The 12,133-nt window shown below is 45.9% G+C and overlaps 1 protein-coding gene across 1 annotated transcript in view; it reads right to left on the reverse strand.

The window, feature by feature from the left end:
* Positions 1 to 4,317: 4,317 nt before the first annotated feature.
* KCNH5 (potassium voltage-gated channel subfamily H member 5) overlaps positions 4,318 to 12,133 on the reverse strand; it is a 197,375-nt gene continuing 189,559 nt past the window's right edge. The window contains exon 11 of the mRNA XM_028741055.2: positions 4,318 to 5,523. Within this exon, the coding sequence (XP_028596888.2) occupies positions 4,576 to 5,523 (948 nt within the window). The 3' untranslated portion in view covers positions 4,318 to 4,575. The remainder of the gene's footprint in view (positions 5,524 to 12,133) is intronic.

Raw genomic sequence — 12,133 nt, forward strand, 5'->3', positions numbered from 1 at the left:
CATTGAATACATATTTTACGATACCTGGATTGAAATTTGGTATAGCTGTCAGGGGCCAGATACAACATTTCCCCCCAGGCCTGTTTATCCATCAGTTGGTTCATTCCTGACCTATATCAGCCATCTCCAGTGGCTCCAGATGTTTGGAACCACACTTCCCGTCATCCAACTTCTCATCCTTTTCATAATATGATGCTGGCTTTGACAATGATGCAAAAATTAGAAGTGATTTTATAGAAGGTGTGTAGCATATTTTGGCAGAAGCCTATATGTGTTGTGTCACCTATAGGACAGTATCTCATGCGTTGCAGGTTCTTTGGGCAATATTTACTGAGACCATCTGCTGGCACCATTGGAGGTATTGGTGGGCAAGCAGGCACCCACGGGTGCCACGCTGCCCCACTCACCCCCTATAGAAACTTACCTTTTCCAAAAGATAGGCCATTTTGGTCCCATTTTGATCATAAGAGGAAAGAAAGGCGTTTTTATAGCCCTGGAACAATGCACAATGCTTTGTACGGTCAGAAAATGTGATCTGCACACAACAAATACAGGGTGGAGTGGAAAATGATACCTTTCTACATCCCTAATACCAGCAGGAGTTCCTTGGAGGAAAAGTTACAGATAGTATCTGAAGAATCTGAAGAAGTGTGTATCTGAAGAAGTGTGCATGCACATGAAAGCTCATACCAAGAACTAACTTAGTTGGTCTTTAAGGTGCTACTGGAAGGAATTTTTTTTGTTTTGGAGGAAAAAGTGTGTTATAATGATATTAGGTAGGTAGGTAGGTAGGTAGGTAGGTACTTGAGCTAAGCCATAGATGTGACTCTAAGTAGGCAGTATCCAACCCAGTGCATGTGGAAGGCAGTTTGCACCACAAATAGTTCCCTTACTCCAATGTTGTTGGGGTTTTTTTTTAATGATGCAGCAAAAATAGATTTGATGGGCAATACCCACACATCCACGCCATGATTTTGAGAACCGTTAAAACCCCCTAAAAGGTGTACTGGGCATCCTGGGGTGTGTGTTTCTCTCTCACACATGCACGCATAGATATAATATCTGCATGAACGGCCTGTTGTTGTTTTTCCTGCTGTCTACCCAAGATCAGAAAAAGAACGCAGAATGCAGAGAACATTGTCAGCATTGATTTTTCACTACTTCCATCCTTATCCATCAAGGCTGCAGATGAATAAATGATAGTAAATGAATACCACCCGTGGTTTTCGGGTAAACCGATTTGCCAGTGCAAGGAGTTTTAGCTGAGATGGCTTTGAAGTGAAGCAAGACCTGCACCAGCAGTTGGTAATTCCAGAAGGCTGGGGAATAAACTTGCTATCATTGGTCACCCCAACACTTTGGCCTTTTGATACTGTCAGCCTCCTTTGGAAGAGAAAGATGGGGGAGCCAGCGATATACCATCAACCCCCCCCCCAGCCCGAACTGTGTTTAAGCCAGTCTCCTGGGAGTGGAGCAAGACCAACAGCAGAATCTTTACTTTTGTTTTTTGCTCTGTATTTATGTACATAAGCCTAACTGGTTCTTGGGTGCTACTGAATGGCTGCGGCAACCCAGTCGAATGGGTGGGATGCAAATAATACATTTGTTTGTTTGTTTGTTTGTGTTGTTGTTCTGTGCTTTCTAAATGGTTGGTTTTTGTTCTTTTGAACCTACTGACATGTTATGCAATTTGTATACAGTGGTGCCTCAGGTTAAGTTCTTAATTCGTTCCGGAGGTCTGTTCTTAACCTGAAGCTGTTCTTAACCTGAAGCACCACTTTAGCTAATGGGGCCTCCTACTGCTGCCACGCCGCCGAAGCCCGATTTCTGTTCTCATCCTGAAGCAAAGTTCTTAACCTGAAGCACTATTTCTGGGTTAGCAGAGTCTGTAACCTGAAGCGTATGTAACCCGAGGTACCACTGTATTTATATTTCCAACATCCTCTACTTTGACGTCCTCCATTCTGATGTTTTAAATGGTTGCTGTAAGCCATTTTGGGCACAGCTCGTCGTGGGAAAGTGGCATATAAGTAAAATCAATGCCCTCTTCTTTCCCTGTCACCCCCCCCCATACTTCTGAGTTTCCTCCCAACCTTCTAGAGGAGATTTATGGTGGGTGCAGGGGAGAGATAATATGTATGAAGACAACAAACTCCCCCTCTCAGCCTCACTGAGGAAAGGAAAGCCAAGCGATATGTTTGGCACCAGCTTGGCTGCAGGAGTTGCCGGAAGGAGGCGTACAAGGTGCCATCTTAGGGACTCTACTGCAGATTTGTGTACAGTTCGCTCCTTAGTAAAAGGATGCCATATAGAGGAGAGAGAAAGGTTGTTTTCTGCTGCTCCAGAGAAGCGGACATGGAGCAATGGATCCAAACTACAAGAAAGAAGATTCCACCTAAACATTAGGAAGAACTTCCTGACAGTAAGAGCTGTTCGACAGTGGAATTTGCTGCCAAGGAGTGTGGTGGAGTCTCCTTCTTTGGAGGTCTTTAAGCAGAGGCTTGACAACCATATGTCAGGAGTGCTCTGATGGTGTTTCCTGCTTGGCAGGGGGTTGGACTCGATGGCCCTTGTGGTCTCTTCCAACTCTATGATTCTAGTACTTTTCTTCTCTTCTCCTGAAGACGTCCCACAAGGGTAGATTTCCCCCGCAGGGTTTACTCCCAATAAACTACCTCACGAATGAGTATAACCCGCAAGGCAGCTGAGGTTTAGGACCAGAGCTTCCCTTCTCCTTGGTGGGCTGATGAGCCCCATCTGCCCCTCTACACCACAGGCAGAAACCGCCTTCTTGACCATTGGTCAAGACCCACAATTGGTCTCATCTGCCGCAAATTGGACCCACAATTGGTCTCATCTGCCGCAAATATTTCGAATACTTTAAGAGAGGGGTGGCTAATATATGTAGGAATCCTTGATGGTGGTTTCTGGTGGTTTTCTTGCACCTCCTGAATGTAGCTCAGAGTTGGAGATCACCCTTTCCCATCCCAGTAGCCTCCAGATGCCTTGCAACTCCCATCAGCCCCTGCCAGCAAGAGCCAATGATCAGGGAGCTGGAGTACAAAAACAACTGGAAGACACTAGGTTGAGAAAGGGTGATACTGGCCATTTACCTAGTACCATACAGTGTAAAGAGCAACCACTGACATATCTGCTTAGCTCTGTCCCCCAGCCCTTTTCAGGTTCTTGGTCCAAGAGTGTGACAAAGAGACAGAATCCAGGGTTTGTTTGTGGCCTCCTTTTGACATCCTATAAAAAGGTAAAGGTACCCCTGCCCGAACGGGCCAGTCTTGACAGACTCTGGGGTTGTGCGCTCATCTCACTCTATAGGCCGGGAGCCAGCACTGTCCGCAGACACTTCCAGGTCACGTGGCCAGCGTGACGAAGCTGCTCTGGCGAGCCAGAGCCGCACACACGGAAACGCCGTTTACCTTCCCGCTAGTAAGCGGTCCCTATTTATCTACTTGCACCTGGGGGTGCTTTCGAACTGCTAGGTTGGCAGGCGCTGGGACCGACCAACGGGAGCGCACCCCGCCGCGGGGATTCGAACCGCCGACCATGCGATCGGCAAGTCCTAGGCGCTGAGGTTTAACCCACAGCGCCACCCGCGTCCCCATACTATACCATTCCATAAATTAGTATGTTATTAGATGGTAGAGCCTGAAATGTTTCCCCACCATGAGCGTAGCCAGGATTTATATTTTTTTTGGGGGGGGGGGTCAGGACACTCACCCGTCACCATCTTCCATCTGGCTCTGTCTAGCAGATTCAGAATGAAATGCCTCAACAACAGTCGTTTTAAATTACTTTTGACCCCAAGTGCTCAGAAAAATCTGTCGAAATCTTTCTACAATTTCTACTTTTAGAATTCAGTATTTTTTATTGATTGGATTGATTGGGGAGGCAGCTGCCCCCTGCCCCTCTGGCTACACCCATGTCCCCCACACTTGAAATAGTATGTTCAGTTTATTTACTGGCAAACTGGTCCGTGATTCTTTAAATAGCACACTGTCGCCTTCGTTGCTTGTTTTTCTTAAAACAAAATTCATCCTTTTATTTTATAATAGAGATTATAAATAAATTGAAAGTGTGCATGCAGTCAACTGCATATTATACAAGCAATATCTATGTTAATAACTGTTTTCTTTGGCAGGCCAGAATCCAGCTGGACATGCAATATTTACATATCAAAATCCATTTTTGTGTGTGTGTTCAAGTCATATTGAATGCAAGTGAAAATATATGTTTTTTTATATATATATATTATATATATATATATATTATTTAGTCAATATATATATATATACACACACACACACACACACACATATGCACACACACATGAACATATACACCTGTTCTGGTACGTTATATATACATGTGTGTATGTCTCTCTCTGTGTGTGCCTGCTCATTTCACAGCATACCCGTATAGTTGTATCCAATGTTGGTCATATCCAGAGAGGACCCATTGAAATGCATGGGCATGACCAACTGAAGCCCATTCAGTCTAATGGACCTACTCCAACTTAGTCGGAGACAACGCAGAGTACAGAAAGAGAAATAGGCATATCTATTAAAAGTGGATCTCATCTTTTTCTGATTCAGGTGAGTCGGGCCTCGAAACGCTAAAAATATCCTGACAAGGTATTTGGGACGGCAGCTTAGGGGGCAAATGGGATTTGGGAGAAGGTGTCGGTGGGGTGCTCTTTTCAGACAGTATCTTTAAGATCTCGGCCACCTGCTTCTCCAGGACAGCCATCCTGCTGCTTAGCAGCTGAATATCTTCCTTGAGTTCGTGTTTGACCTCCTGGAGGGTAGTTTGTAAGGCCTGTTCGGGGATGGGGTAAAAGGGGTGTTTTGCATCCGCTTGGCTGGGGCTGTGCTCCAGGGGGCTCCGGTTCTCGCCAGCTTTGTCCAAACGAAGGTCACTTTTTGTGATCCCACTGTCACAAGAGTCCGTTTTCCGCAGTGGGTTTTTAGTTACGCCGTTATCCGAGTCGCCGCTCTTGGGGTCGTCAGACAACAACCCCATGGACTCTGCTTTGGTGACATTGTTCCAGTCTTCCTTCTTCTCCTCCTGCCCCGCCATGGTGTTCTTTAGCCTAAGCCACCCCTTCCCATTCCCGTTTTTCATCCTCACGGGACTGGTCACCTTGAGGGATTTCTGCTCACTGTTGCCATTGGGCTTCAGCTCCATGGCATCCCTGTTGTTCTGTTTGATGACCTCATTGGTCTTCACGTAAGACAGAGACGTCTGGATGGGTGTGATCTGAGACACGGTGACCACGCTTGTGCCAGTGATGGAGGACCCATTCTGCATGGTCCGGGTCTCCACTTGGAGGCTATTCCTCTCTGGGTCAATGATGGTTGTGCCTTGGTTCCGCATCTCCTTCTGCTGCTTGAATTTCTGGAAGAGCTTTCTCACCGGGTGGTCCACGGGGATGCTCAAGGTCACTTCGTTCTTCTGACGCAGGCGCTCCTCCTCTTCTTTTTTGACATCACTGATTTTCCGGAAAATAATCTGCAAGGGACAAAAATCCAACATGTAGTAAGAAACAAACCAACAAAACAGCTTTCCTTAGTGAGCAAATATTTTCTGAGTGGGACCAAATACCATGGGCTTAATGCAGCTTTCTCAACCTGATGTCCTTCCAGGTGTTGTTGGATCCCAATTCCCATTAGCCCCAGCCAGCAAGGCCCAACGGTCAGGGATGATGGGAGTTATAGTCCAAAAAGGCACTAGGTTGGCAAAAGTTGGTTTAGTGGGGGAAATTCCTCCTTGTTTCTTTTTGGTATTTTCTCTGCAAGTGAATACAATATCCAAATTGGGTGGCGACAGATATCCAAATTCATTTTATCCATTGTTTGCTCCTGTCTCCAACCATCCATATGTTGTGCTACAATATGTCCTTACAAGGATGAAGCAAGGCAGGATATCTGTGGCTCTCTAGATCCTTATTTACCTTTCTTTAAATTGAAGGAATTATGTTCTGCTTAACTGTAATGGTCTTTAAATGGTTTGTAAGATGAAATAAATATAAATATAAATTAATGAAAACCATTAAATCGAATTCAAATTAAAATGCTTGCTTGAATAATAATAACAACTATAAAGTCTTCATTAGGTTCCAGGTGTCCAGTAGTGAGTGACCCTGTCTGACCCCAACTGGAAGGGGTCCATAAAATTGTGCCCACCATAAAATTGTGCCCACAATATTGAATAAAGAGCTAAGAGGGGGTATGAACTGTGGATCTGAGCCATTTGAGAACAAAGAGAGTGATTCCCCTCAAGGGCCTTCATGATCAGGCAAGGATATAAGTGATCAGGTGGTCCTTGAGGTATCCTGGATCCAAATTATAAATGACCTTGTAAATTAATACAATAACATTGAACCTGACCCAGGTAAGGTAAAAGGTAAAGGACCCCTGGACGGTTAAGTCCAGTCAAAGGTGACTATGGGATTGCGACGCCCATCTTGCTTTCAGGCCGAGGGAGCCGGCGTTTGTCCGCAGACAGCTTCTGAGTCATGACTAAACCACTTATGGCACAACGGAACACCGTGACGGAAGCCAGAGCACACGGAAACGCTGTTTACCTGCCCGCCACAGTGGTACCTATTTATATACTCGCACTGGTGTGCTTTTGAACTGCTAGGTTGTCAGGAGCTGGGACAGGCCAACGGGAGCTCACTCCATCGTGGAGATTCGAACCACTGACCTTCTGATCGGCAAGCCCTAGGCTCTGTGGTTTAACCCACAGCACCACCTGCATCCCACCTGACCCAGGAGCCTATGGGCAGCCAGTGCAGGGTTTAAAACACTGGAGTTCTGTGCTGGTGATAATCTCTTCCCTTAAACAGTATAGCTGCAGCATTTTGCAACAGCTGGAGCTCCCAAGTCCAGGCCAAAGGGGTGCCCCACATAGAGCATATTGTAACAACCAAGTCTTGAGGTTTCCATTTCCCATGGGGCCCAGCTGGCATGGCCAATGCTTAGGGATAATAGGAGTCCAGCAACACAGTGAGGGCTACAGGTTCCCTGCAGTTGAGATAAGGGATATTTCACTTGGTTTTGGGAGCCCTCACAAACCCACTGCGAAGGCACTGTGATCCATTTCCCAGCAGAATGAAATGAAGTGACGGAGGCTGAGAGGAGATGAACGTACAGCAGCAGCCCTGTTCTTGTTGGAGAGTATCAAGTTAAGAAGGAAGTGCATTGACATCTGCTGATGTGTATTATGATAATCCTTGAGCATGACACACAATCAACCTGTTTGTAGCGCTTCCAACAGTGGCAAGCTGATGCGGCTGCAGATTATGCAAGGAAGAAACAGAATCCCCACACCTGGTTCAATGTGCATTTATGTGGAAGCAATTCCTAGGTATAGGTGAATCTGTTGATTTTGGTTTCTCGTTTTCCCAACCTTAAGTCCAGTTCTCCACATCACTTTGCATTTTCTTTTTTAAATCTTCAGGAAAACTCATCAGCATTTTAGTGCAAATTTCTTCCCATGCACATGTTTCTGAACGCAATTTTCTCCTAAAATACGCATTTTTTTGCAAAGTTCCCCACAATACACACACTCACACCTAATAAAATAATATAATGCATGATTGCTGCATGCTGTTTTCACTAACATATGTATTCTGCTTTAGTGTATGCATCTCGAACACATGACTTGGCTGGAAAACTGCATGACAAAATTTGGAAGAGATGCAAATTTCAAAGGATGGCTGTGTTTTAGTTCAGATGGTGTTCTACGACCCCATTCTAACTATTCAGGGGTTCAAGGCAAACAAGTCATCACCCAGTTCCTCGCCTCTTTTGGAGCCAGCAACCAGAAGTTTCTGCCCGTTCCACAAAACCGTAGTTCGTCGCAGGCAAGGCTGATTCCGATGGCGTTGGAAGGCGACAGGGTGGGGGTGCTGGGGGAATTTGACACACTGAAAGTTGATCTAGGAAATCAACTCCGTGATCAAAGCTCCCCTTGGCTTCATTAAAATGCACCACGCACAAGCTGCCTTCCAACTACAGTAAGGACATGGGTGATGGCCTGGAGTTAACGCCACTACTTAGCATAATTTAGAACCACAACATGTTTATTAGTAATGAGTTGAAACAGCAAAAAGTGTGCAGGGTGTGGGTGTGGGTGCGTCTATGGCAGGGGAAAACAGACTGGTGCTTTTATCTCCCTGCTATGACCCAAATAGAGTGCGCACGGATCTTCAATTAAGAGCTGTTCTTGCTTTCATTTGGCTGTCATAGTCTACAACGAAAGCTGCAGGGGATGGCAAATAATATTTTTAATTATACGTGTCACGCCACTCCTGCTGCCAGCTAGGGTTTGGGGCCCTTTGCAAAAAAATTAATAATATTAATATACTCAGCGAACCCTGCACAACCAGAAAAAAGAATAAAATCATGTTTAAAATATTAAAGCGTGTTTTTAAGGCAAAAAGGGTATGTAAAGGAACATATGCTAAAAAGAGGCAACAGTTCTTGGAGAACAATAATGGCAAAGAATGTTTGGTGCTGAGTGTGCAGCAGCTGTGAAAAAGGAGAATTCCATGCTAGGAATCTTTAGGAAAGGAACTGAATGTAGACTGCCAATATTCTCCGCAAAAGATTCCAGCAACGGTGTCACCGAAAAATTTGTACACATCACTTGTGAAGACAGGCAAAGTAATGCCAGTGTACTGGAAGAAGCAAAGATCACCGTTGGCGAAGCAATGATTCTTCAACATCAGCTTCGTTGGACTGGTCATGTTGTACGGATGCCTGATGATCGTCTTCCAAAACAACTACTCTATTCCGAACTTTAAAATGGAAAGCATAATGCTGGTGGTCAACAAAAGAGGTTTAAAGACCCCTCAAGGGAAATCTTAAAAAATGTAGAATAAAAACACTGACAAGTGGGAAAAGCTGGCCTGCGAGCGCTCCAATTGGACACCTTTCCCAAAGGTGTCATGGGCTTTGAAGACACTCGAACTCAGGATGAAAGGGAGAAAAATGCTAAGAGGACGGCACACCTGGCAAACCTTCACCGTGATCAAATCCTGCCCGGAAACCTATGTCCCCACTGTGGAAGGACGTGTGGATCCAGAATTGGCCTCCACACTCACTTACAGAGTGGTTGTTAAGACCATGTTCATGGAAGACAATCTTTGGCTATGAGGGGTTGCCAAAGAGGGGGGAGGAGGAGGAGGAGGAGGAGGAGGAGGAGGAGGAGGAGGAGGAGGAGGAAGAAGAAATGCATAAAATTCTGCATGGAATGGGGACAGTGAGTAGAGAAACTATTTTTTCTCCCTCTCTCACAACACAGAACTCAGGGACATCTAGTGAAACTGAGCGTCGGAAGATTCAGGACAGGCAACAGATAGGACTTCTTCACACAGTGGAACTCATTCCCATGAGACACAGTGATGGCCACCAACTTGGATGGTTTAAAAAGAGGGCTGGATGGATCCATGCAGGACAATGGTGATGTTCGACTTTTACTGCTGGAGGCTTATGAAAACCAGTTGCTGGCAACCGCAGGAGGGGAGACTTGCTCTTGTGCTTGTGTCCTGCTTGTAGGTGTCTGGTCATCCATTGTAAGAAGGGGAAGATGCAGTAGATTGGCCCGATCCGGCAGCTTCTTCTTTTGTTCACCCCTCCTACTTTCTGCAACATGGTGATGAACATCACATTGAATAGGCTGATTTCTATGGGCTTATGAATAAGGGACTGAGCTCTGAAACAGGAAATACTTCCTTTCAACTTCACCACTGCCAGGAACATGTGCAGAGGAGGGCAACCAAGATGATGAAGGGTCTGGTTGGCCACTGTGAGAACAGGATGCTGGAATAGACGGGCCATTGGCCTGATCCAGCAGGCTCTTCTTATGTTCTTATGAGATCAGAAGATGCATATGCTCCACTATATTTCCTTGACTTCTCTGTAGGCTACACATGTGCTTGACTACTGAGCTATTGTCCCTCGTGAGACCTTATATAGGTAAAGGTAAAGGGACCCCTAACCATTAGGTCCAGTCGCGGACGACTCTGGGGTTGTGGCGCTCATCTCACTTTATTGGCCGAGGGAGCCAGCGTACAGCTTCCGGGTCATGTGGCCATTATGACTAAGCCGCTTCTGGTGAACCAGAGCAGCGCACGGAAACGCCGTTTACCTTCCCGCCAGAGCAGTACCTATTGATCTACTTGCACTTTGACGTGCTTTCGAACTGCTAGGTTGGCAGGAGCAGGGACTGAGCAACGGGAGCTCACCCCGTCATGGGGATTCGAACCGCCGACCTTCTGATCGGCAAGTCCTAGGATGCCACCCGCATCCCTGAGACCTTATATACTCGCCCCTTATATACCCAGTTGATCACTCAGCTCTGAAGATGAGGACCTCTTGCAGACACCATCTCATCAGGAGGTCCATTCCATACGATGCAGAAATTGGGTCTTTAGAACCTTTCCTTTGGAACTCCCTTTACGGATGGGACAGGCGTCCTCTCTATTTTTTTTATTCTTTTTTTGCGCTTATTGAACAAAAGGAAATTTTTGTGCCTGTATTAGACTTGGCATTGTTTTTATGGATGTCTTTATCATTGCCGTTTTCATGATTTTATTGTTAATTGCTTTGGGATGCTTTGTGGGAAGCGCTTCATTAATGAAATGAAATAAATAAACGTTGCACCTGCGACCTATCTGTTCGGCAGACGTTTGGTTGTACACTGCAAAATTCCAGTGACGTCTAATTCCAATGCGCAGATTGTTGCTGCAGCAGACTTAAATTAGATCTTGGCGTAGGGCGTGCAGATTCCAACAGTATCTACCATATGCACACATACATAAATATCTCAGTTAAAGATAGCATACGCAGAAGATAGGATTTATGTGCAAACAGGAAGTGTGTGTAAGTTCCATGGTGAGGCTCTTGAAAGCCATCACGGGAGTGCCGCCCCGTGGAAACATTTCAGGGGAACACACTATTCGGAGGAAGGATCAGAGAACAAGAAGGCAGATTCCTATTGGATCTTATTCCCAGACTTATCTCTGGAAAACAATTCCCATTAAAATAATTTCCCATGTTAATATTCCCCATGAACTGGCACTGGTTTTAAGTCGTTTCCAGTATTATAAGTCCTTGATATGCCTGTTTTTCCTGAATAGGAAGTCCATCACTTGGAACTCACCCTACGTGGGGCTGCCCTTGAGACTGACCCAGAAACTCCAGCGGGTGCAGAATGCCGCAGCGAGATTCCTTACAGGGTCCTCGCCACGGGATCACATTCACCCAGTGCTATACCAGCTGCACTGGCTCCCGGTAGAGTACATGGTCAGGTTTAAGGTGCTGGTTTTAATCTTTAAACCCCTATACAGCCTAGGACCCTCGTACCTATGGGACCGCCTCTCCTGATATGTCCCATGGAGAACCTTACGGTCTTCAAACAAAAACATCTTGGAGGTCCCGGGCCACAGAGAGGTTAGGCTCACCTCAACCAAAGCCAGGGCTTAGAATCATAGAATCATAGAATCATAGAATCATAGAGTTGGAAGAGACCACAAGGGCCATCGAGTCCAACCCCCTGCCAAGCAGGAAACACCATCAGAGCACTCCTGACATATGGCTGTCAAGCCTCTGCTTAAAGACCTCCAAAGAAGGAGACTCCACCACACTCCTTGGCAGCAAATTCCACTGTCGAACAGCTCTTACTGTCAGGAAGTTCTTCCTAATGTTTAGGTGGAATCTTCTTTCTTGTAGTTTGGATCCATTGCTCCGTGTCCGCTTCTCTGGAGCAGCAGAAAACAACCTTTCTCCCTCCTCTATGTGACATCCTTTTATATATTTGAACATGGCTATCATATCACCCCTTAACCTCCTCTTCTCCAGGCTAAACATGCCCAGCTCCCTTAGCCGTTCCTCATAAGGCATCGTTTCCAGACCTTTGACCATTTTGGTTGCCCTCCTCTGGACACGTTCCAGTTTGTCAGTGTCCTTCTTGAACTGTGGTGCCCAGAACTGGACACAGTACTCCAGGTGAGGTCTGACCAGAGCAGAATACAGTGGCACTATTACTTCCCTTGATCTAGATGCTATACTCCTATTGATGCAGCCCAGAATTGCATTGGCTTTTCTAGCTG

The sequence above is a fragment of the Podarcis muralis genome, chromosome 1, assembly GCF_964188315.1.
Source record: "Podarcis muralis chromosome 1, rPodMur119.hap1.1, whole genome shotgun sequence".
NCBI classification, from domain to species: Eukaryota; Metazoa; Chordata; class Lepidosauria; order Squamata; family Lacertidae; genus Podarcis; species Podarcis muralis.